General features: G+C 43.2%; 1 protein-coding gene across 7 annotated transcripts in view; it reads left to right on the top strand.

Moving 5' to 3' along the window:
* Positions 1-26654, top strand: part of RALGPS1 (Ral GEF with PH domain and SH3 binding motif 1) — a 261883-nt gene that overhangs the window by 84730 nt on the left and 150499 nt on the right. For all 7 annotated transcript variants that reach the window (XM_011931366.1, XM_011931362.1, XM_011931361.1 and 4 more), the window contains exons 6-7: positions 1414-1506; positions 17800-17926. In XM_011931366.1, the coding sequence (XP_011786756.1) occupies positions 1414-1506; positions 17800-17926 (220 nt within the window). The remainder of the gene's footprint in view (positions 1-1413; positions 1507-17799; positions 17927-26654) is intronic.

The raw sequence follows: 26654 nt of genomic DNA, 5'->3' as shown, positions 1-26654 counted from the left end.
TAGTAGAGACGGGGTTTCACCGTGTTAGGCAGGATGGTCTCAATCTCCTGACCTCATGATCCACCCGTCTCGGCCTCCCAAAGTGCTGGGATTACAGGGTTGAGCCACCGCGCCCGGCCTAGAGAATCTATTCTTACACACAGGAAACAATTAGAGAATGTTACGAGATGTATGAAATGAAATAGCTCATGTGATGAGAGAGAAATTTCCAAGCAGGAATAGAGCTGTGAGGACTGAGTATAAGGGCTTTTCCTTTCTTTATGCATTTCACTAGGCCCTACAATGTGCTGGGCACTGTACTGGGTATGAGAGACACGGTGGTAGATAAAACTTTTTCCCTGCTCTCAGGAAACAGCCAGGGTGAGAGAGAGGCAAGTACAATCCAGTGTGCTACGGATACGCATGGACTTCTTTGGGGACACGGTCAGGAAAGACATATTAGAGGAAGGGGCACCTGAGCTTGGAAATACTTAAGTGACAGGGGTGGGAAAAGACAAGACTGAGACTCACATTGTACTGAGCTCCTGCCCTGGGACCAGCCACTGGTCTAGGCAGTTGATATGCACTGTCTCATGTGGCAGAAGTGCCGTGATTGCCTTCCGCACTTTAAGTATGAGGACACCAAGGCTCAGAAGGATTAGGTAACTTGCTGAAGGACACACAAGTAGTGGGAGCTGGGATTGGAACCAGGTCTTCTGGTTCCATAGAGCCTGCCTAATAACCCAAACTTCACTGTCTCCCAAGAATGAGAAATGGCACCCCCATCCTGTTAGCAAGTTTCCGGTAGCATAAAACTAGGAACAGAGCAGTTGCATTTTTCTGCACTTACACTCGGCTGTGTTTCATTCTGTTTCCCTCCATGGTAAGAAACTTGTCTGAGACTGAATTGAATCCAAATGTTCTCGCTAATTTGGGGTCTGGTTCAAAGGAACATGGTCAAGTGATGGGGAAGCCCGAGCATTGCCTTCCCAGCTGAGAGGGATTATGCAGATTATTGGTACCATCTTTCCTCGGCCTCTGTCTCCTTCTGGTGTTAAGATAATCATAGAAGACCCACATTGATGCTGCTGGCACAGTCGGGGTTTTAGTTTACAAAAGCCTGCTGGGACAGTATTCAGATTTGTCTAAAAAAAGACGTAATGCACGTTATCAAACCTTACCCCGTGCCACGTTTCTGTCCTGACTAGTCAGCTTATGAAATTTTGCACATGTTTTAGATGCAGACTCACCTTTTGACAATTTGAGAGAAAAAAAAGCATATGGTTTCTATGAACTCCTTAGAACTATGTTTTCTACATGAGATATTTTTAAGTGTAATTGAATTTTATAAATATGACATTTGGTAACACTTGAAAATGTTTTTGTTCTGTTGTTTATAGCAACAAAATAATCTATTCCATATCTTTTTTTCAGAAACTTCTAGAACTCAACAACCTTCATTCTCTCATGTCTGTGGTGTCAGCATTACAAAGTGCTCCCATCTTCAGACTGACAAAAACCTGGGCCGTAAGTTAATCTCCTTAAGTCTGTCTGATTTCGGCTATCATTTCATTGGTGAAGTTCTTTATTCCACAAGCCCCAGCGTTTCTCTTACTGTCTATACTTTGTCAATGACAGAGTTACTATGAGTTGATGACAGTTTTGTAGGCATCCTCACTCCATCAGTGACCCCATCCCCATTTTGGCACCAGGGAATGATGAAGCTGCTGACGTGGCTGGGGTCAGAATCCCCCAGAGTGGATCTTCTTGGACACCACCACGTCATGTGTGATGACCGGGTCAGCAGCGTGACTTCTGCCCTCCACTTGGCTGGAATTTTTCTCTGGCAGGCTCCGAACTGCCCTTGGGAAGGTCTCTGGGCTGATGGTTCGCAGCTGCCCTGGGTCACTAGCCATACTGCTAAGTTTCCCTGGAGAAACCTGTGACCCCCGTGTAGGAAAAAACGGATTTTTTTCCTAAGGCCCTGGGTAATTTCAGCTCAGAGGTGGAGTCTGATAGTTACATAATTGAGTCTGTAGGAAAGTTTTTCTGCTGTAAAAATACTTTAAAAATATCTCAGACCTCTTTATCCTCCTTCTCTTGGCATAGTGCCTGACAAGGGGGAAGTAATTGCTATTTCCATAGCTCATTAGCATTCACCTCCTGGCCTGCCTGATCTGGGGTCTCTCACAGCCACACAGCGCAAGCCTTTCAAGACCTGTTTATATCCCACGGAACTGACAGAAACTGTATGGAATTGTCAGATGTGCTTCTGCAACTCATTTCCGAACTTCTTTCTGCCAGTTCGTGGGGCTGGGCTCTGTTTCCTACTTGGCTGGTTCAAGGGCCTTTAAAATACTCAGGGATTATGTTGTAGGTGATCGAAAATGAGCCTTATTTCTTTAAATTGCCGTTTTCCATAGATCTAGTCCTCGCAAAGTAGAGTGAGAAGTTTTAGCCCAGTGTCAGAAAACTGGGTTTGCATTCAGATGCCATTCAGAGCATGACTTCTGTGCGGCTCATTTTCTCGTATCAACTCGGGGAGGTTGGCGTAGATTCTTGGTTTTCCATCAGTGCTTCGTGGAGTCCCAGGGGTTCCTTAGAGTTGCCTTGGGCGCCACCAGGGGCTGAGATTGTGGAGAGATGCTGCCAAGCAGGCGGTTCGGGCACTATTTCCACCAGAGCAGCTCTGTTTGTATCAGTTTTATGTACTGGACTTTTGGGTGAATTTCGACTGAGCAATGGCTTTGGAGGTCGAAAGCAAGTTTGGAAGCCACCGGTCTTAGCAGTTGCTGCCAGCCCTGTGATTCTAAGTCATTCTGACCAGTAAGGCTTTTTTTTTCAAAAGTTGCTTGGAGATTTCTTTTTAAAATGAATTTTCCATCACTTAGATGCTGTTATTGTTTCTTGGATTGCTGGGAGCTATGTGAGGACCCAGAGGGATGATTTTTGAATCTTCTCATGATGCCTAGACTTTACTGTCAATAATATTGTAACTCTCAACAATCCCTATAAGCTATACAGTTGGTGGAGGCAGAGATAGTTAGCACAGAGGGCTAGGGTGTCTAAGGGTCTTGCGCAGAGATATGGTCCACTCAGTGATAGGGCCAGGCCCATGGATGAAGCTGTGGTGTCCTCCAGGGGATGCTGTGTACTGCCGGGACAGTGGGCAGCAGCAGGTCACAGCAGTACCCAGGACCACTCTGTTAGGCTTGACAGGCCCTGCTCAAGGTGGCTGGGTCTTCACTCCTGTTGATGCTTCTTTGCTGTAATGAAAATAAACCTCCAGGCCAGGTGCAGTGACTCACTCTTATAATCCCAGTACTTTGGGAAGCTGGGGGTGGGAGGATCGCTTAAGGCCAGGAGTTTAAGACCAGCCTAGACAACATAGCAAGACCTCATCTTTGCAAAAATTCACAAAATTAACTGGGCATGGTAGTGTGCACGGTAGTGTGCACCTGTGTCACAGCTACGCAGGAGACTGAGTCAGGAAGATCCCTTGAGCCCAGGAACTCAAGGCAGCAGTAAGTTATGATTATGCTACTACCCTCCAGCTTGGGTGACAGAGTAAGACCCCATCTCTAAAAAAGAGAGAGAGATTGAGAGAGAGAGAGAGAGAGGAAACTTCCTTGGGGAGCCTGGAATGGAATTTGCACCCAGGACCCATTCAAAGGCATGGGCATATTCACCTAGCTCCCTTCCAGGCCATCTGGGTCATGTTCTTCCTCACACATATGCCAAGATAAAAACATGTGGCAGGCACTGCCCTAAATGCTCACTCTTTCTTTCTTTCTTTCTGTCTCTCTCTCTGTCTCTCTCTCTCTCTCTCTCTTTCTCTCTTTCTTTCTTTCTCTCTTTCTCTCTTTCTCCTTCCTTCCTTCCTTCCTTCCTTCCTTCCGTCCATCCATCCTTCCGTCCGTCTTCTCACTCTGTCACCAAGCTGGAGTGCAGTGGCCTGAACACAGCATACTGCAGCCGCAGCCTCTTGGGCTCAAGCAGTCCTTCCACCTCAGCCTCCTGAGTAACTGGGACTACAGGCCACACCACATCCAACTAATTTTTAAGTTTTTTGTAGAGATGGTGCCTTGCTATGTTGCCCAGGCTGGTCTCAAACTTCTGGGCTCAAGCAGTCCTCCTGCCTCAGCCTCCCAAACTGTTAGGATTATAGGTGTCAACCATTATTATACCTGGCCCCTAAACACTTTATGTATATTAACCATTTTGTTCTGACAGCTGCCCATTGAGATAGGCGCTGTTACTATTGTCATTTATAGATGAGGAAACAGACACAGAATGGTAGAATGGTGTATGCAGGGTCCCACAGCTAAGTGGCAGGGCTAGGATCACACCTAAGCAGCCTGGCTCCAGAATCCATGCTCTTAACCACTGTACCCTACTGAACAAAAAAGACAATTCCAGCCTACCCCCTGTCACCCAAAACAAGAGAGGGCTCTTATTTTTTTAATTTTTGTTTTTGTTTTCCCTTTTGTACCATAAGTATTGCATTAGGAACTTGGAAAATAAGATTGGTAGACTACCGGTACCTCCCGGGCATTTGGGTCTGTCTTGGCTGTGGCTGCTGCTGGCCTGGCACCTGGTTACTGGCATGCAGCAGAAAGAGCAGTCAGAGGAGGGCCTGTCAGGGAGGGGACATGCAACCAGTGAGCCAGAGAGCTGCAGCAGGACTTTGAAGACTGCCTTACAAACGCCTTCTGGCCACGCATTCCTTGGATTGTTTATACCATGGCTTCTGTTGCTCCTCTACTTCCCTTGGTTGGTTCCTGTCTTTGCACCTCAGTGGGCATTTAGCTGGTGGGGAAGAGGAAGATGCCAGGGAGCTAAGATTACATGTCACCAAAGAGCAGGAGACTCAGGGCAACAACATGTCCCTGTTCCTATTCTGAGAAACCTCCCTATTGTGTCCTAAGGGTGAGCCAGGGCTGTTTCTCTGGTTACAGAGATCCACTTACCAGGGCAAAACGTGGGTAGATGCAGCATCCTAGGAAATGAGAATGGCAACTGCCACAATATTGTGTCAGGGAGATAGGAGGTGAAACACACTGTGTGGATTACAACATGAGGTCTCCAAGGTCACTTGTGGGGTAGCTGCTTGTTTTTGGTGAACCCACTATTCAGCCTTTGTTTTAGATCAGACTCTTACCTCTCACTCACGTGTCTTGTTAATCCAAGGACTACGGTTGGTTGGCATAGAGCATTTAGGAAACAGAGGGGGCCAAACTCATCATCTTTTTATTTCATCCAAATCACCCCCATCCCCAGTGGAATGGCAGACTCCACTGTCTGTATTCTTGATGCACCTGTCTGATAACAGCACGCAGGGTGGGGCATGCACCGATTCTGCAGTTTTGTTTATAGGTCTGCCACCCCCTTTTGACTGCATGCCTCGTTGATGATGTTGATTTTTCTCTGTATCCTTGGTGCCTAGCCACTATACATTTGTTGTTTGAATTGTATGTGTTGTCCTGAGTTGCATTGCATCTTTCTTTTGCTATTAATTTCTGGTATGAGATTGCCATAGAAATGTTGCCCAAAGAGAGCTGTTTCCTCTCTGCTCACTTGTCCTTTGAGTTGGAACTGGTGAGACCTCATGTGCCACAGAGTAGAGAGGTGCAGGTGGCACTGGAGGAACCAACCATAACATCCCCAAAGGTCAGTGCTGTGATAGTTTTTGTTTTGCAGAGGAGGAAAACTGAGGTTTGAAAAGGTAGAATGACTTGTTCAAGATCCAGAGCTAGTGAGCGACAGAACCAGCATGACACAGCCTTGTCCTGCTGGAATCCACAGTCCATCTTCTTGGCGGGTGTGTTGGATGGCTTGCTAATGGTAAGAACCTGTGAGAGAATCAGGCTGGGCACAGGGCAGGGACAAATAGACACACTGCTTTGGAAATGGGGCTAGAGAAATGCAGCTAGCACACAGGGCCCGGGGACAGGGCAGGCCAGCTCTCTGTGCCGTCCCTGTGGGTTGCACTGAAAGCCTGAATATCTAGGAAACCTGGTGGAAGGGAGTTACAGGTGTGGCAGGATACCTGTTACTTGGCCACATCATGGATGACCTCCAGAGAATTGGTCATTAAGCTAGGGCGGGGCGTCCTCTTGGCCTCTCCATGGGTGGCTGCTAAGTGCTAGCTGCTGGGTGAGCTAGACAGGACAGACTGACACTGAACATAGGCCTGTACACAGTAGGCCCTTAATAAATGCTGTCTGCATACACAAACAGGAAGGCTACCATAGCTGGCCTGGAAAAATGCAGATGGGGAATGATTTACCCCAGCACTGTGACGACTTTGGAATATTGGCTCCCTTAAAACCATGAAACCTGAGCAGGAAGGTGTAGCAGCCAATTCCGATTTCCTGAGTACACATCACCGTGTGGCTCTTATTCATTCTGCAAATCAAACATTTCTCAAATGTCAGGTTCTGAAGCCGTAGTCAAGGCCCCTGTCCTCATGGGCTTTCATGTTACTCAGGGAGAATAAACATGTGCCTAGTCTGGCTGGCACAAGAAGTGACCAATAAATGTTTATTGAATACATGAAGTGATCAGCAGGGAGCTGTCAAATTGGAAGAAAAGCGATGCAGAATACATGACAGAGAATGACCGAGTATCTGCTTTAGTGTGGCATTAGGGAGGGCCTCACTTCCCTAACGTCATGCTGAAGTACAGGCGTAACGTACATTCAGCCATGTACTTTCAGTCAAGGCCTGAATGACAAAAGGAACCAGTCATGCCAAGATGAGGGGATGAGCATCCCAGACAGAGGAGATGGCTGGTGCAAAGCCCTGCACAGGAATCAGCTTGATGTGAACAAGGAACTCAGAGGTCAGTGTGGCCAGAGCTCAGCGTGCCAGGAGGAGATGGATGTACGAGGCAGTGGCTGGGCAACGGGGCCAATCATGTTGGGCTGAAAGCCTGGGAGAGGAGTTAGGTTCTGTTCCAAGTGCAGTGAAGGATTTCAAACAGGAGACGGACACAATCTGGCTTCCAGTTGCTCTTTGGTTTTTGTGTTCTTAATTACTGTTGCTACTGTGAAAAACAAATTGGGTGGGGGATGGGGACCAAGAGTGGAAACTGGGGGCCTACTCAGGAGGTTAGGGCAGAATTCAGGAGCAAGGGGATGCTGGCAGGATCAGGGTGTGGCTGGGGATATTAGAACAGCAGGCTGATACTGGATATGCTGGGGAGAGCTGACAGGTTGTGTGCTGGATGAGATGTCGAGATGAGGAGAAGAGAATGAGGGGTGAGTCCTAGGTTTTGGGCTTGAGCAACTGAGAAGCTGATGAAACTTTTTCTTAATTAGAGTGATCTCAAGAGGAGACTGGCTGCTTTGTGAGTGATCTGGGGGTATGGAATTCCTAGAGTATGGATGAGTCACTCATTACAGTAATTACAGTCAGGTGCTAGACACGCCATGTGTGCGCATGTGCGTAAACACACACACCACATGTGTGCACACATATGTACATGCTCTTCTTGCTCTGTGCATGTTCCCAGAGTGATTCACTCTTTCCTACTGAATTGATCCAAAGAGTTTGACTCATTTGCCGCAGCATTGTGAAAACTGAAGTTCTTGAAAGGCAGGTCAGGAGGCCTGGTCTGGAGGGTGGTGACCTGGGAGGGGAACGATCCTGGGAATGGGGCTCTCAGTCCTAGATATCTGGGGACACAGTCATTGAGCTGTGCAATTCAGAGAATCGCTCCTTGTACTAAAAGAACTAAGGCCACTTGGCAAATATCACAGGACAGCAGATGTGTGACATTCACATACTTTGGAATTCAAAGTCCTTCATCCAGGAAGTGCCCTTTGCCCCACTTTATCTGACGCAGTGCCTCAGTGGTAGCCACCCTCTGATGTTGTTGAGAAGGTGGTGATAGGCCTGAGCTGCTTTTTGGAGGCATTTCTGAGCATTTGATCAGGTGGGAGGTGAGTCAGGTGAGGCGATAAGGAGATGGCTGCAGAGGAAACCAACATTTGCAGCCTTCACTCACACATCCTCATCATTCCTCATAGTCTGGCTTGGAACTGCTTCTCAGAAGTTCTCAGTCAGATCTGCTGACGTTTGCACCCTCATCTTCCTTGACATTGCTACAACATTGGATACTGTTCATAACTCCCATCTTGAAAAATCTCTTTTCCCTTGGCTTAATTTTCTTCCTCTTGACTCCTTTTGTTTCTATGGATGTGGATCTTCTGCAAGGCGGTGACCTCTCCACCTTCCCTGATCCATTTGCCATCCCTTGGTGGTCTCATCCACTTGGGGAGCTTCAAGTGTCACCTGCTGTACCCCAGTGATGGCTGGCTTTTCAGTTACAGCCCTGATCTCTCTCCTGTACCCTAGAACCCTGTTCCAGCTGTCTGCTGTGTAGAGCCCTCTGCTTGCATGTTCCTTTGACAGCTCGCACTTGGCATGTCTGAAATCAAACTTTGGTTTCCAGGAAGATGATGGTGAGTGCCAGAAGACTCTCTTAACAGACTGTGTTTTAGGCTCTTAGGCAATATGGTAGACTGAGAAATAAGCCTCTCCCTCCCAGTCTCCTGCTTCAAACACACAAACACAAATTCTGGATAAAATACAACCAAATTAAAAAACCAACAAGCAAAGCTAAATTAGAAGCCAAGAAAGGGAAGTCACCATGTGTTAAAAATAAAGTGCTCTCGGAGTCAAAACAGTGAGCAGAGTTCAGAGAAACTGCTGTGTATAAGCCTTTGCAGCTGGGAGCAAGGGTTGTAATGCCTGCACAGAGAGGAGAGTCCGGCTGCACACACATGGGGGTCTGGAATTCAGCTACCCATAGAAATCAGAGAGACACGTCAGGTATTGCTGCATCAAAAAGTCCCTCTCCAGCCTAGGAGAGCCCCAGGGGAGCATGAGTGGAAAAACTCATCTGTGAGAAATTGTCACCCCAGCCTGTACCTTATGCAGCGAAGGGATCTGAATACATATTACATATGATCTGCATTGATGATCTGCATTGGTGTGGGAACCTCAGACCAAGAAATGAGGGGCATGGAGACTGAGAGCATGGCCTCTTAAATCAGACACCTGAGTTGAGCCCTGGGCCTAGCTCTTACAGTGAGGATTAAATGAGTAAATACATGAAAAAATGTTTAGAACTATGCCTGGCTCATATTGAGGGTTTGGTAAGTATTACCTGTTGTTGTTGTTGTTATTCTTTTTGACTCTACTTGACTATTCTCGAATGGATTGGCAGAGGCTTCCATCCTTGTATGAGAGGCCCTTTTACTTATGGCCTGAACTGTCATCCTCTTTCAGCTGGTCTCATTGCTTCGGGACTTGCGCTCTCTGGGCCACCCTCACACCGCTACTGGAGCGATCTCTCCAAACATAGTTTCAAGGTTTTCACGTCCCTGGTTAAAGATAGTTTTTAGTGTTCTCCCTCAACCCCTCATCCACCTTGCTAGGACGGGGGCTCTGTGCCGTCACTCCTCCAGAGCGGCATTGTACTCAGATACAACCATTCTGATGCCAGTTTTTCTTTTTGATCTGCCATTTGAGCATTTATTTCACCTTCAGTTTTATGATAATGAATATTTTGTCAGCCAGTTTTTAGCCATCATGTGGACTTCCAACACTGTATTTCAGTGATGCCTCTGGGTGAAGGAGAGAGACTGAGCTAGAATGAGAGAGAATTGGTGTGTCTTCATGAGTGTTTCTGAGAGAAACTTGCATCTGGGGATGTGGCACATGATGTAAGCTAGTGGGTGCTGAGTGTCTTGCAGAGTGCTGAGGACATAATAGAGGCATTTCGACATTGGCAACAAACACCAAAAGATTTCATACCTACTTCCTGACCCTAAAAAACAAACCATAAACCTTTCAGCTGTGGCCAGCGGTGCATCTGCTACCACCAGCAACACAGCAACTCAGAGCCCCAAGTCATGTGTGCAAGAGATGTGAGAGCTGGCCTGAGGAATTTTCTGTTAAAACATGGCCATAGTCAACTCATTCTTTTCCATTCACTGTTCATGCTTAGCAGTTTGTGATTGTTCCCCTGTTTGCAAGTTGAGCTGAAGTATCTGGAAAAGTAGAATAAGCAGTCAAAATGGTGTTCACACGTCTATGGCATCCAAATGCCCAAGTCAAAACCACACGTTGTGACAAGGAGAGTTTCCATCTCTCCCCTGTCTCTTCTAGTCTTATGCAAAGCAACACTTGCCTCCACTTTAGCCAAACTGCTGTTTCCTTAAACAACCCTTGTGTGTCCACTTCCAGGCCCGCACTGATGCCTTTTGTGGCCTCAGGGCCTCTCCAGCCCCATCTGTGCTTGTTGAAATCCCTCTAGACTTGTTTTCAGGACTCTCTTCCTGCAGTTCCTTCTTTGGGTGATAGGGTTTGTTCTTCCCCTAGAGAACCCTCTCCTATGTAGTGTTTCTGATCCTTCCTTGCGAAGCCAGGTTGAACAAATGAGATGTGTATTTGGTACCTGACTCTCTGCCCACTGCCAGACCAGATCTGGACCCTGAATGGGCCCTCGGCAAACATATGTTAGGGGATCAAACTCAACCTGCCGGCTCTCTATTCTTGGGTCTTTGTGGGACTATTTGCTGGGTTGCCATGGGTAGAATAAAAAAATTAACAAAAATTATTAGAATTAAATGAGAAAATTGTCCTACAGGATTGTGTATGTGTGTGTATATGCATGTGATTGGATACATGTGTATATGTGTACATGTAACTGTTTAAGGATGATTTTTTAAAAAGATAAAATCATGACTCATACAAATATAAGATGAATACTTGTCAAAGATTTTATTTAACTCATTGATTAAGGAGAGAACCAGTAAGATATTACAACCATATCAAAAGAGAAGCTAGAGTACTGTACTTTTATAATCAGGTAAGGAAGGCTAAAATCACTTTAAAAATTGGTATGAAATTAGTCACTATTCCGAAGGTGATAATCAGTAGCATTCTATGAGGCATTATTTGCCTTTCTGTAGACAGGAATTATTTATATTACTACATTTTCTACAAATTAACTTCTGTTTGTACAGGGTTTAAAATAGCTTTAGTCAAAGATAAACATGGACAGCTAGCCAGGATACCACTAAATTTCAGTTATAATTTTTCCTTGTGTTACATACAGTAGTCTCTATTGCATCTAATATTTTATATTAGGTGTGTGACATTGTAGTTTTTTATTTTTCAGAAATGGGCATGTTGTATCTAAAGAAGTAAAAAATTATTTTAAAAATTCCAGTTCATTTCCTTACTGATTCCATACTTAGTCTGCTGAATCCATTGGTCCATAGATTATCCACAACACTAAAAATTCTTTCCATATCAACAGTAGACACTGGAATTGAAATGGAATTTTAAGCCAATTTTAACATATTTGGAGCAGCAGGCTCTTTGCTAAAAAATATTTCCATGTATCAAGAAATATTTTCTCGAGGCAAGGGAGCAAGACACCGAAGTCCTCATAAAGAAAATTTGGAGAAATTTTTTTCTTCTCCATGGAGACAACTTCCAGATTTGAACTGCTTTACTAGAAAGGGGAACGGTGGTTTGTGATCAGTCAAATACAGGTGCCACATACAAGGTACTCAGAGCATGATGGGAAATTCCCGAAGCCATCCACTTCTTCAGGTATTTCTCCAAGATTTGTGATCTTCCTGGCTTTTGACCTCATGGTTTGTGAGTCCCATTTATCCTTTGCACCATGAAAATGATTCAAAATTAATAAGCAGGGACTTTGTTTTTACCTTGTAAATTAATTCATTTTGCATATGTGGTTATAGCCCCTTTCTCAGTCCTATGTTGTATATTTTTGCTTTTTAATATGCATTTTACCTATTTTATTGATATTTTATAAAAATTAGCTCTTAGGTTTAGTAATCATTTCTATAGGTTTGATGTTTAGCTTTTTTTAGTTCGATGTTTTGTTTTTTAACATGCCAATTTCTACTTTTACCCATTGATTTCTTTCTCCCATTTTCTCACTATTTTCTTAGCTTGTTGAGTTGAATATTTAGTTCATTTATATTAGTTCTTGTTTAATAACAAATGAATTTAAAGCCACAAATTTTCCTCCTAATGTGCTTTTGGCCTTATCACACAGTTTAATGTACAGTATTCTAATTATGTATGGCTTGTAAATAGTCCATTATCTTGGCTTTTATTTGGTCTTTTGCCTAAGAATTATTTGAATATTCAAAATTTTCCAAGTAATTGGATTTTTCAGTTGTTGTTATTTTTCTCATGATTCTTTTATGCAGCAAATATTTTGGCAGCATTTCCTCTGTGTCAGGAATCATACCAGATACAGGGATCAGTAGAGTGGATGTAGCCAGCATGGTCACCCTCCTCATGGAGTCCATAATTTGTGGAGGGAGACACAAATGTAATCTTACAGTCAAGCACAATCATGATCAATACTATGGAAGAAAATCTCAGGGTGCCCCAAGACTTCTAAACTTTACTAGAAGTGAAGTTATACTTAGTGAAATTTTCCTTAACCTTACTTCCTTATCTCTTTTCTTGAACAAGAATGATTTTAGTATCTGTTTGACTCTGGGTAAGCAGACAATTTACTTTCTCGTATGTAGTTCTGATGGTTTCTTCCTGAGGCTTCCCATAAACTCTAAAATCTAAGGGACCCTCAAATTCAGATGAGGTTTGCAGTTTATGGTTCTTGTAATGAAAGCTTAAAACATGTGAGTAAATGCTGTTATTTTCTGAGCAAACAAACCCTATATTTAAAAAATTAAACCTAAAAAAGTTATCAACATTACATGCACATGAATTTTAAAAATCACTAAGTACTGAGAGATTTAGTGAAACAACTAACACTCATCACTCATCTCTCCACACCCCAGTTATTCCCCAGAGGCAACCACTTTCAGTTTAAGTGGCTTCTTCTAGTAGTTTCTGCCATATATTTACCAATGTGCTTTTGCCACAGTTTCTTGACCCATCTGCTTTAAACAGCATCTGGTGACTTCTTTGTATGCTAGATGTTTGTTTAGTTTTCCTGAACCACCTTCCCTTGTTCCTCAAACACATTCATCATTATAGCGAAATCACTTTTGTTAAATGAATATTTGGTATTTTAATGATTAGGAATGAGTAAGTATGCCTCACTATATAGTCAAGTAGTAAACTATGAATAATATGCCCTTCCTTGAATATTTTGTCATTTCCCTGGATTTATTTATTTATTTATTTTTGGTTTTGTTTTGTTTTTGTTTTTGTTTGGTTTGGTTTGTTTGTTTTTGTTTTGGGTCTTTCTGTTGCCCAGGCTGGAGTGTAATAGCTCATAGCTCACTGCGACCTTGAACTCCTGGGCTCAAGCAATCCTCCTGCCACAGCCTCCCAAATAGCTGGGACTACAAGTGTGCACCACCATGCCCAGCTAATTTTTTTTTTTTTTTTTTTGAGACGGAGTCTCAATCTGTTGCCTAGACTAGAGTGCAGTGGTGCAACCTCGGCTCACTGCAACCTCCGCCTCCCGGGTTTGAGTGATTCTCCCCTCTCAGCCTCCAGAGTAGCCAGGACTACAGGCACCCGCCACCATACCCGGCTAATCTTTGTATTTTTAGTAGAGACAGGGTTTCAAGATGTTGGTCAGGCTGGTCTCAAACTCCTGACCTCATGATCCGCCCGCCTCGGCCTCCCAAATTGCTGGGATTACAGGCGTGAACCACAATGCCCGGCCTTAAAATTTTTTTGTAGAGATGGTATCTTGCACACCAGGCTGGTATCAAACTCCTGGCCTCCCAAAGTAGTGAAATTACAGGTGTGAGCTACCATGCCCTACCCATTTTTCTGGAATTTCTAATTGCCTTAAAAAACTTTTTCTTATCCTATCTACCAGATATCTAAGTAATCCTAAAATTTTTTTTTATTACATATAATAAATATGTCTATCCCCTCCCCTCCATGTGCCATCATGTCAGGTTTTTAATCAAGCCACTTTTTCTCTGGAGACATCTCTTCTAGGGCTGATCCAATGTGGACCAGTTGTTCTTAAGGCCTCCTGTTCATTGGTCATCCCATATCTCCCTTTCCTACTCCTGGATTGGATCCACAATTTCCTGTTTCCTGTGTCTTACTAATTCCTGGCTTATTCCTGCATTTTTCTAGAGGAAATTCTCAGTTTTCAAATACATCATGGGAAATACATGTTTAGGGTTTTTTGATGTCTTCTAGTGACCTATGCACTATTCTTGAGAAAGCTGATATTGTCGGAGTCTCTTTTGTAGGCACAGAAGGGAGCAGATGAGTAAAATTAACTAGATTTAGCCCTTCTGAATGTCTGTAAGTATGTGGGGCAAGTTGGGGATGAGGCATAGAAGATAGGCTGATCACCTCTGAGGTGCTGTCCATACAGGCACTTGACAGGCTGGGCAGGTAGGCTGGGCATGGCAAGGGACATGGGCAGTCCCTCAGCTGAGACTGGAGAACCAGTTACCTGAGCCCTGGGAGCCAGCTTGGCCCAGCCACAGTGTGTGTTAGGAGGACATTCAGATTTGTTTAATGGCTGCCATTGCCAAAGAAGTAAGGGGTTCTATGTTGCATTAATAAAGAATGACCTCCTGAGTAAGGGAAATGAGTGGTCTGCTTAACAATGGAGCAGTTCTTTGGCCGGTCATGTGGCTCATGCCTGTAATCCCAACACTTTGGGAGGCCAAGGCGGGTGGATCAGCTGAGGTCAGGAGTTTGAGACTAGCTGGCTAACATGGTGAAACCCGGTCGCTACTAAAAATACAAAAATTGGCCAGGTACAGTGGCTCAAGCCTATAATCCCAGCACTTTGGGAGGCCGAGACAGGCGGATCACGAAGTCAGGAGATCGAGACCATCCTGGCTAACACGGTGAAACCCCGTCTCTACTAAAAAGTACAAAAAAACTAGCCGGGCGAGGTGGCGGGCACCTGTAGTCCCAGCTGCTCGGGAGGCTGAGGCAGGAGAATGGCGTAAACCCGGGAGGCGGAGCTTGCAGTGAGCTGAGATCCAGTCACTGCACTCCAGCCTGGGTGACAGAGTGAGACTCGTCTCAAAAAAAAAAAAAAAAAACCAACAAAAATTAGGTGGGCGTGGTGGCACATGCCTGTAATCCTAGCTACTTGGGAGGCTGAGGCAGAATAATCGCTTGACCCCAGGAGTCAGGGGTTACAGTGAGCTGAGATTGTACCACTCCACTCCAGCCTGGGAGACAGAGGGAGACTGTGTCTCCACAAAAACAAAACAAAACCACAATGGAGCTGTTTTCCAGTAGGTATCTGGTTCTGGTCTGAGTATATATTGTTCGTTGACAAATCTCTCATCCTTAAGTGTTCATTTCAAATGCTGCCTCTCTATATAGCTTTCCTTGACACTTCCTTTTCCCATAATTCATTTGTAATAATAATAATTATTATTTTAGAGACAGGATCTTGCTCTGTCACCCAGGCTGGAGTACAGTGATGCAATCAAGACTCACTATAGAAAGACTCACTATAGCCTCAACCTCCTGGACTTAAGCAATCTTCCTGCCTCAGTCTCCCAAGTAGCTCATTTATTTTTTGTCTGTGTTATCAGTCTCTGTGTACTTACCACATTGCTGTACTATATCTCTCTCCTCTGTTGAATCAAGTTCCCCAAAGATATTTGGAAAAGTTAATACTTGTGATTATGAACTGGAAATGGAGGTAAAAGTCCTTGCTCCATTTTTACCACTGGGCTTTGTGAAGATTAGATGAATTATACATTATAGTGTTTTACAAACAGCAAGTAGAAGATGGTGCTTTTCCCTGTCCATTTTAGCAAACCAGTTAAGCAGCCATTGTCCTGAGCATCTGTGTAGCATCACCACACTGATATGTCCTGAGTTCCCCAGTGGGAAAAGAAAAGTTCACTTTTATCCTTCAGCTTCTTCAGCATCAGAACCTTCCTTTCAGCATATTCTTCTGCCTCTCCTTACTGAAGTTCGTAAGCTACCACTGCTCCTGTGCACGTGGGCTGTCTCATGGCTGCATCCTCTGTGGCCCCAGAGGCTGAAGATGAAGGAACCAGGCAGGGCCTTCCCAAAGCAGCCTAGGGCTCCCTAATGCACCAGACATGGCCTGAGTTTGGGAATTGCAGACCCAGGTCTCAGGAACTGCACGGCTTCCCCAGGTGCTAGGCAGTTATTGTCCCACTCCTCTCCATTGCACGACGGGGCTTTTGAACACTGGCCTACGTCAGTCTGATGAACATGGTGGGTCTCTTGTTCTCGGTCCTTGAACAGACCATCGAGGTCTGAACACCTTGGTCAAAGGGACTCCAACCCTGGGGCTTCTGTTTATTCATCCTCTTGGACTTAGCCATTGACCTCCAATCCCAGAAGCACTGGGCCCTGGCAGCTAGACTCAGGGATGCTGCCAGCATCAGCCTCATACTTTGCTTCAGCCACCCCTCCCCCAACTCCTCCTTTTAAGCCTGGCCTTTCTGCCTAGACTTCTTTCCTTAAAGCCGTGTTCAGTAAGCCATGTTGCCATTTTCTGGTACTGGGCCTTGACTTGGGACTTTCAGGTTGACCACAGCCTGAGTCCTTAGCATAAAGTCTTGAAAGCCAGGAGTTCTGGTTTCTGTTCCTTTCTTTTGAGAAGGCTTCAAATGCACATTGAACCACTGTTTCCCTGGTGGCCAGCTTTACATACCAGAGATCTCAGTCACAAAGGGTTTTGCTTCTCTAACCTCTGACTCTGGATATCTGTTCATTCTGTATTTGCTTAACTAAGTTGCCACTTCGATAACTGCATAGAGAAAAGAAGGTTGTCGTTTTTTGATTAAAATTACCACATCCAGTGTAAATATGACACAGTTGGCTGTGGGGGATCTGGAGGATGTAGCCTGGATTCAAGCGATGGCTTGGCTTTGTGTACATCGGCATGTGAATTGTGTGGAACTTACTAGGACTTTTAGCCATGGAGATGGTGAGGAGAGCAAATAGCTGTGGATGCAGGGAAAGAGACCTGATATAGCTGTGAAATAAGTCTTCAGGTGACCCTGAGCAGTTTGCTTTTCTACCTTAGCACCTTGCTGTTGTAGGCTCTCTGCACCCACAAGTTGCTGTTATTTGGGGGATTCTGACATCATGTAGAACAGTGGGCCAGGGAGCTTTGGGGGGTAGCTTCCAAGTGTGAGATTCTGTGAGGATGACAAGATTGAAGCTTTCCATCTCTGTGATGCAGGGAAGGCAAACCCTAAAACTGGTGCTTAGCCCTGAAGGGTTCTTGGCTTTGCCCAGGAGAGAATTCAAGGGCGAGCTCGTGGTGTTAGACAACAGCTTTTATTGAAGTGGCAGTGTACAGCAGCAGCAGCAGCAGAGATATTGCTCCTTGCGGTATGGGGCTTACCCCATAGGCAGTGTGCCCAGAGTAGCAGCTCAGAGGCAGGTCATATTTATATGTGTTTTTAATTACATGCAAATCAAGGTGCAGATTATGCAGAAATTTCTAGAAAAACTTTCAGGCCATTGCCATGGAAAGGGGTGGTAACATCCAGGTGTTGCCATGGCGATGGTAAACTGACATGGCACACTGGTGAGTGTATCTCATAGAAAACTGCTTCTCCTCGTCCCTGTTTTAGCTAGTCCTCAATTTGGTCCAGTGTCCAAGCCCCACCTCTGGAGTCGAGTCCTGCCTCCTACCTCATATGCATGAAACAGCCTTTTAAAATCCTTGGTTCTGTCCGGGATTTGACACACCATAGATGTGCCACTTAGGATTTTCCCTTTTAGCATTCATCCACAGTTATCCACTCTTTAGCTTCTTCTGGTTTATTTATTTTGCTATATTTTCTTCTCATTCTAGCTTTTGAATCGAAAAGACAAGACTACCTTTGAGAAATTGGACTACCTGATGTCGAAAGAAGATAATTACAAGCGGACACGGGAATATATCCGAAGCCTGAAGATGGTTCCAAGTATTCCCTATCTAGGTAGGAGTTTGAATTGGCTTATTATTTTTTAAGAAGCCTACTCTGTGCCAAATAAGATGTTTTTACAGTTTCTACTTGAGAAATTTCCAGGAAGCGACATGGCCCATAGATAAAGAGGCAATTGGTTGGCTCCTTGGGTCGGAACAGGCTGTTGATACTTCCCAAGGATGGAAACCTGGATTAGGGTGATAGACAAAGGATGTTCTGCTTTTTATTTAAAAGAGCTGTGGGCCCTAAGGTTCCCCAGGCTGCAGCCCAGATGGGTCTCCGTGACAGTGATAAGACTCTTACTGGTTCATCCACATCCTCCTGAACTGGGGCATGTCAGGCACAAACCCTCTGTTCTGGTTCTCTGGGCATTATTAGTATATTTCATATTTGTAAAAATAAAATTATAGTAATGTTTATTAATTTTTCTGGTTAGAAAATAATGCATGTTAATTGTAAGGAATTAGAGAAAAAAGTTAACAGCTTTTGTTATCTCACCTAAAGATATTTGCTTCATATCTTAATCATTTGGGCATATCTAAAATATGCATGTTTACTGTATCCTAAAAATGTTATTTTTATCTTTAAAATGTTATCTACTTTTCGGCCGGGCGCGGTGGCTCAAGCCTGTAATCCCAGCACTTTGGGAGGCCGAGACGGGCGGATCACGAGGTCAGGAGATCGAGACCATCCTGGCTAACACAGTGAAACCCTGTCTCTACTAAAAAATGCAAAAAACTAGCCGGGCGAGGTGGCAGGCGCCTGTAGTCCCAGCTACTCGGAAGGCTGAGGCAGGAGAATGGCGTAAACCCGGGAGGTGGAGCTTGCAGTGAGCTGAGAGCCGGCCACTGCACTCCAGCCTGGGCAACAGAGTGAGACTCTGTCTCAAAAAAAAAAAAAAATGTTATCTACTTTTCGATACTATGACTCAGTCCCATCAGATGGATTTGTCAAACTCAAATCTGCTCTCCAATATTGACCATTTAAGACAGCAGCCCTCAACCTTTTTGGCACCAGGGACCAGTTTCCTGGAAGACAGTTCTTCCGTGGATGGAGAGTGGGCTGAGGAGAGTGGTTTCAGGATGACACTGTTCCACCTCAGATAATTATTCTGATAAGAAGCACACAACCTGGATCCCTCACATGTGCAGTTCACAGTAGAGTTTGCGCTCCTATGAGAATCTAATGCTGCCACTGATCTGACAGGGGGTGGAGCTCAGGCAATAATGCTTGCTAGCCCATTGCTCACTTCTTGCTGTGTGGCCCAGTTCCTAATGGGGAGTTGGGAACCCCTGATTTAAGGTGTTTCTACATTTTTGCTATTAAAATGTCTCAATGAACATCCTTATTGCAAAAGCTTTCTACATGTAGTTGTGATTATTACCTTGTGATAAATTCCTAGAAGTGTGCACAGCTTGAAAACGTGTGCAAAAACTTATGTCTTTTCATGTATATTTCCAAAATTCACTCCAGAGAAGTTGTGTCAATTTGTACTTTCATCAGAAAGGGATGAAATTGCCTGTTTCTCCCACATTACAAATACTATGCTTTTTCATAGTTTTTTTTTTTTTCCTTTTTCTTTCTTTCTTTTTTGTCTTTGCCAATTTGATAGGTGAAAAATACTTCTTGCAGTTTGGATGTCAGGGTTATGCCAATTTTATGAAAAAATCTTTTGATCTTTTATGTTCTAAAATAATTCTAATAACAAGGGAAACCAAGATTATATAGAAGTGACTCCTGATATTTGCAGGGGATCTAGTGCAATTTTTGGAAGTTACGTTTTTGACAGTTTTAAAATTACTTTCATGAGCATTGTTTACTTAGATTTTCTAATTCTTTTAATTAAAAATTAATTAAAATATTTAATTCTTTTAAAGCCAATTTGGAAAATTTGTTTTTTAGTAGAAAATTGTCCATTTGATCCAGATTTTCAATATTATTAGTGTAGAGTTTTTTTCTTAATTTTTTGATGATATAGTATTATCTTATAAATTTGAATCTCTCTCTCTATATATATACACTAAATACTAAAGCAAATATAACTAAAAATATATAACAAAATATACTAAAATATAACTAAAAAAACTAAAAGAAATATATATATTTATATATATAAATATGTATAAATAAGGTTATATTTGCTTTAGTATTTCTAATACTTTGTATTTTTTGTTTTCTTTCTTTTTTAAATTTTTAAAATTTACCTCCTTGTCTATTGTTCTTTCCAAAGATTAAATTTTGGATTTGTTTTCAGTCACACTGTCTTTCTGCTTTTTAGTTTACTGTATTTTATCAGTCAAAGATGTGCATTTTCTTTCCACATTTTAACACTTCTGAAGTTGGGATACATCTTGCAATTGATAACAAAGCATTGTGACATTGTTTAATTGGCAGCAGTTTTTGTTAGTGATACATAGAAAAAGACACACCTGATAAAAGGTGACATCTTAAGCATAATGAAATACGAACTTTCCATGTGTGTCTCTTATAATTCATCTCTCCTATTTTCCTTGAGTTTAAGTTGTTTTGCCATTTCTGTTAACTACTAGAGTTGAATTATTGGTTTATTTGTGTATATGTTATTTTTTTCACTTTAACATAGAAAACAATTAAGGCTATAAATGTTCCTCTAATTGCTGCTTTTGTTGCATCCTACACGTTTTGGTGTGTAATGGTGTCAGTGATATTCTTTAAATACTCTCTATAGTTTTAATTTTTCTTTGATGCAAATATTATTTAAGATAGTGTATTTTTCGTTTTCAAGGGCTTAGGCTTTTGTTTTTAGTTTTAAAACAGTTTATTGAAATATAATTAATACATAATCCATTTAAAGTGTACAATTCACTGGTTTTTAGTAATATTCACAGTTGTGCAAAACATCACCACAATCATTTTTAAAACATTTTTATCGCTCCATAAAGAAACCCCATGCCCATGAGCAGTCATTCCCATTTCCCTCTAGCCAACCCTCCTCTCCCACCTTCAGCCTTAGGCAACTATTAATCTACTTTATGTCTCCACACATTTTCCTGTTCTAGAAATTTCATATAAATGGAATCATACAATATGCTGTCTTTATGACTGACTTCTTTCTCATAGCATCATGTTTTCTCTTTTGTTTGTTTGGTTTTTTTGTTTGTTTGTTTTTTTGAGCAGCAGCAAGATTTAGTGTGAAGAGCGAAAGAACAAGGCTTCCACAGCGTGGAAGGGGACCCAAGCGGGTTGCCCCATTCCTTCTTACTGCCAAATTATATTCCGCTCTGCAGATGTACCACGTTTTATTTATCCATTTTTTTTTTAGACAGGGTCTGGCTCTTTTGCCCAGGCTGGAGTGCAGTAGCATGATCTTGGCTCACTACAGCCTGGAACTCCCGGGTTCAAGCGATCCTCCCGCCTCAGCCCCCCAAGTAGCTGGTACTACAGGTGCATGCCACCACATCCAGCTAATTTTTTTGTATTTTTTGTAGAGACGGGGTTTCGCCATGTTGCCTAGGCTGGTCTCAAATCCCTGAGCTCAAGCAATCTGCCCGCTTTGGCCTCCCGATACCCATTTATTTGATAAACATTTGAATTGTGTCCATTCTTTGACTATTACGAATAATGCTTGCATGAATGGCTTAGGTTTTTAAAAACATAGTCCTCTCTAATTTTTGAGATTTGTTTTGTGGCTTAATGTAACATCGGTTTTTATACATGTTTCGTGGTACATGCTGGAAAAGAAGGTGCGGTGTCTCAAATTAATCTTATAATTGCGTTGTAATGTTTAAATTATGAGTTTTTGACAACTTGATCTATCCAGAAAGAAGTGTATGTTACAGTCCCCTTATATTTCTAGTAGTTTGTGCCTTACATATTTAGTATATAGAAGTTTGTAACAGTTATAGATTCATTGTGAAATAGTTACTTGCTTTTACTTCTGTTGTCTGATACTAATTGTGTGACATCTTATTTTTCATTTTTTTTTTTTTTGCTAGGTGAAGACGTTATTTGTATTGATAGATAATATTTTACATATTTAAGGGGCATATGTGGCATTTTGTTACATGCATAGAATGTATAATAATCAAATCAGGGTATTAGGCGGTATCCAGCACCTTGGGTGTTCATCATTTCTGTGTGTTGGGAATGTTTCATGTCCTCTCTTTTAGCTACTTCAAAATACACAATGCATTGTTAACCATAATCACCCTACTCTGCTATTGCACATTGCAACTTATACCTTCTCTCTAACTGTGTGTTTGTACCCATTAACCAACCTCTCTTTATTCCTCCTTCCCACCCACACACCCTTCCCACCCTCTGGTATCTATCATTCTGCTCTCTGCCTCCATAAGATCAGCTTTTTTAGCTAGCACATATGAGTGAGAACATGTGATCCTTGTCTTTCTGTGCCTGGCTTATTTCACTTCACATTGTGATCTCCAGCTGCATCCATGTTGCTGCAAATGACAGGATTTCATTCTTTTTGTGGCCAAATAGTACACCATTGTGTGTGTGTGTGTGTGTGTGTGTGTGTGTGTGTGTGTGTGTATTACATTTTCTTTATCCATTTATCTGCTGATAAACACTTAGGTTGATTCCGTATCTTGGGTGAGGTGAATACTGCTGCAGTAAACATGCAGGTGCAGGTATCCCTTTGACATATTGATTTCTTTTCCTTTGGATAAATACCCAGAAGTGGGATTGCTGGATTGTATGGTATCTCTATTTTTAGTTTTTCAAGCAATCTCTATACTGTTTTCTGCAGTGGCTGTACTAACATACATTCCCATCAACAGTGTGTAGTTCCCTTTTCTCCACATCCTCGCTGGCATGTTATTTTTTGTCTTTTTAATAATAACCATTGTGGCTGGCCCAAGATGATGTCTCAATGTGGATTCATTTGCATTTATTTTATAACCTTTGACTATAGTTTAGATTTTAATATTTTATTTTATTTTATTTTATTTTTTATTTTTTTGAGACTCAGTTTCACCCTTGCTGCCCAGGCTGGAGTGCAGTGGCGCCGTCTCGGCTCACTGCAACCCCCGCCTCCCAGGTTCAAGCAGTTCTGCCTCAGCCTTCCGAGTAGCTGGGATTACAGGTGCCCAACACCACGCCCTGCTAAGTTTTGTATTTTTGGTAGAGACGGGGTTTCACCATGTTGGCCAGGCTGGTCTCGAACTCCTGACCTCAGGTGATCCGCCTGCCCCAGCCTCCCAAAATGCTGGGATTACAGGTGTGTGCCATGGTACCTGGCCGATATTTTAATATTTTAAGTTGCCTTGGTAGTCATTTTAAGTTGCCTTGATTTAGTCATGATTCTTGCAAACAGCATTTAGTTGGACCCTACATGAGAAACCTTGCCTTTTAGTAGAGGTTAACAATGCACTTTCATATTTGTTTCACCTTATACCATATGATTGAATTCTATTTCTTTCTTTTTCCCATGCTTTTGCATCTTTCCTTGTTTTCTTCTTTGGCTTACCATAAACTGCAGTGTCTTTCTACTTGGTTACTGGCAAATCCCCATCTCAGGTCTACAGATGGAGGGCATGTTACTGTGCATAGCTCCCAAGTCCATTCCCACCACACCTGAGGCTCATCAATTGAGAGACAGCGTTGATAGTACTACCGTGAGGGTAGCCTAGTGCAGCCCATGGGTTCCACTAGAAGAGGTGTTCCAGGGTCATTAAGGATGGCCTCTTTTCTCGAATAAGGATGATCATGAGAGCTGCTGTGCATTGTTTGCTTTCTCTGTGCCTAGCACTTTGCTAGGCATTTGAATGCATCACTTCATTGAATGCTCACAGTAGCCCAGTGAATAAGCAGGCAGTGAGAGGTTGCCTAAGGTCACATAACTGGAAAGTAACAGAGCCAGGACTGGGCCCAGATGGCCTGGCTATAAGCCCTAAGCTCTTGACACTGCCCTCTTCTGACTCCCCACCCTATTCAGGTCATTACTTTCCTACACACCCTTGTGGTTACCACCTGTGTCCTCTGGTTATTTATGACTTGTGGGTGGCCCCCATCAGGCATTGTGTGAAGGGGATAAATTATCGCTACTGTTTCTTGTGACTTTCTCTATTGTGGGACCACAAAGCAGTGCAGTCTTGGGCTTTCAAGGGCGTTGGTCAGCCTGTGCCAGCCCTCAGGCCTCTTGCCCCGCAGTTTCTAGACAGATGCAGCCCTGCATGTCCTTGATCACCTCATCTCAGCTGCTGCTTCCTGGCAGGTGCTTCCCAAGAGGCTCCATGGAGGCCTCCATCCTCCTGCACTCTTCCTGCTTCTGACTCTAAGCGAGTCCAGCTGAACTACTGTAGTCTTATCCCTTCAGCCTCATGATTATTTTCCTCTCCCCTTAAACCAGGTGGATTACATTTCTCATGTTGCATCAGAATGATCCTGACATATACAAGTCAGAGGGAGAGAAGAGGAGGTGACTGCCACCTGCTCTCTGTTCTTGGGATAGTGTATGAGAGTTTACGATGGGGTGCCATAGTTTGCTTAACAAAGAATGAAGCAAGACTTCCTGAGGCAGCTGGGAGTTCCACCTGCATGCATACATGTCTGGTTGCCTTGGACATACCCTACCCAAATCCAGGTTGTGTATTCTTGAAAACCCAACCTGTCCCAGGGACGATTTGTTTATTTAAAGAGGAATAGTTATATAATTCCTGGGAAGTACAACATAGGAAAATCTATCTGAAACCATTTGGTTTTTTCTCTGGCAAAGTCCTCACTATACGTCTTTTCCCCCTTGCGGTGAGAGGAGGCTGTTTTCTGGGAGGAACTGTAGGTCAGTCCCTGATATTTCAAGCTGCTTTGTTACTTCTGTTGCTTGAGACCGTGAATGCTGCTTCAGCAGTTATTTGCCTCTAATAGCAATTATGGGCTTTATTTTTGTAACAATTCTTTTAACCCTCTGTGGAAGATTCTATATGCTAACTGGGCTCCTGTGACTGTTCACATATGTGTCTCTTTATTCCATGTAAAGATGCCTTTATGTAGTGCTAGCCTTTGTTACTAACCATGTGAGTGTGATTCTGACTCCTTTTAATGCAAATTGTAGAGCCAGTTGGCTGTACTTTGGTGTACCTGATGAAACATACTTTAAAAAATACTGAGGGAAAAATGTATTACATTTATAAAATAAGACTCTTTGAATCAAAAAGTTTCTTGCAGATTACTTCAAAGTGTGACAATAGTGTTGAGAAATAGGTCAATTATTTGCAGCTGATTTTATCTGATAGCAGCTCCTTGCAAATACCCGGTTAGATTGGAATGATAACAAAAGCAAGCAAAGAGCTTTGAAGAATGTCTACATCATTTGCTTATAAATAGCTGTATTGATTTAGGGGGTGTTGTGTTCTTACTGCTTATTTCCTTCAGGAAATAACTAAATTAGAAATGTGATGGATCTTAAATGGTTTAGAGCTGATTCTAAAAGTAACCATAGCAGTGTGGAAAATTATGATCTCTCAAGGAACAAAAATTAGGTATTCTAACACTTCTGGATAGTAAGAAAACATTTGGAAACATTCTTAGTAAATTTACCCAGACTTCTAACAAGTGAAGTAAATGTCTAGAGCATAAGTTATTCCTTCAAACAAGTAAAACTTTTCATTTTTCAGAAAGTAAGCCTTTATTTGCAAATATAAATTCTAGTTTAAAATCAAGACAAACTTTTCCAAATATAAAATAAACAGGGCTAAACTGTTGGAAAACTAAAAGGGCTCTCAAAAAGAAGTGATCATTGCTCAAAAAAGTCCCCAAAGCCCCCCAGTCAGACACCACCCCTGCCCTTGTGGAGCTCACAGTCCAGTCGTGATCACCAGCACTGGACAAGAAACTGCAAGTGAGTTGAGCAGAGGCAAAGGAGCAAACCAAGGGGGCCCTGGCTACTCTGGGGGAACCAGGAAGGGCTTTCTGGAGGGAAGTAGAGTCCTGAAGGATGAATAAGCTGGGTGAAGAGGTGGGGAGGTGAACATTTTACACAAAGATGACAGCTTGTGCAAGAACTCTAAAGTGAGGAAAAACATGTGTGTTAGAAAAACTGGCTGGAGAGTAGAGAATGAGGGGGAGGGTGTCATGTGGAGCAGCTGCAGTGGAAGGGAGGGGAAGATTGCTTAGGGCCTAGACATGGGAGTTGGGAGGGAGTGGGGAGCCCGGGCTCTGACCAACCTAGGAGCAGTAGGGAGCCATGAAAGGGTTTTAAGCAAGGGCACGCTGGGTTGAATTTGCATTGAAGACACATTACCTTGGCTGCAGCAAGTGGCTTCGAGGAGGTCAGGCTGGAGGAGTGAAGACCAGTTAGGGAATCCTGTAGAAGCCTGTGATGAGTCACTGTATTTCAGAGATTTCCAGGGAGGGGGAAGGCTCTTTAAAAGCAGTTCATTTTAGAGCAAAGCCTTGGAGAGACCTAAAACAGTTGTCAGTGAGTAGATCCCTTATACCTGATGAAGACACATAGCATGTCCTTGTACTCTGGTTTTGAGAATCCATTTGTGCATTTCAACTGTGGGCCCCCTTAAAGCAGAGAGGAAAGAACAAGCATGGGTGGGATCAAGCCAAGGATGTGGCAGAGCTGCTGCTTCCCAGAACAGGGATCTGAGTGGTGGCCGTTGCCCCCTTGATGGGGGCCGCCACCCTAGGACCAAGGTGCAGTATTTCCCTTGTCAGGATTAGCAATAATGTTAACTGGCTGTCCCCAGGTTGGCCAGCTTTTAGTGCCCAACTGAAAAAATTCCATTCCGCATGC

Source organism: Colobus angolensis, unplaced genomic scaffold (genome assembly GCF_000951035.1).
Source record: "Colobus angolensis palliatus isolate OR3802 unplaced genomic scaffold, Cang.pa_1.0 Scaffold9, whole genome shotgun sequence".
NCBI lineage: Eukaryota > Metazoa > Chordata > Mammalia > Primates > Cercopithecidae > Colobus > Colobus angolensis.
The sequence above is the reverse complement of the archived record's forward strand: the minus strand, read 5'-3'. Positions and strand labels throughout refer to the sequence as shown.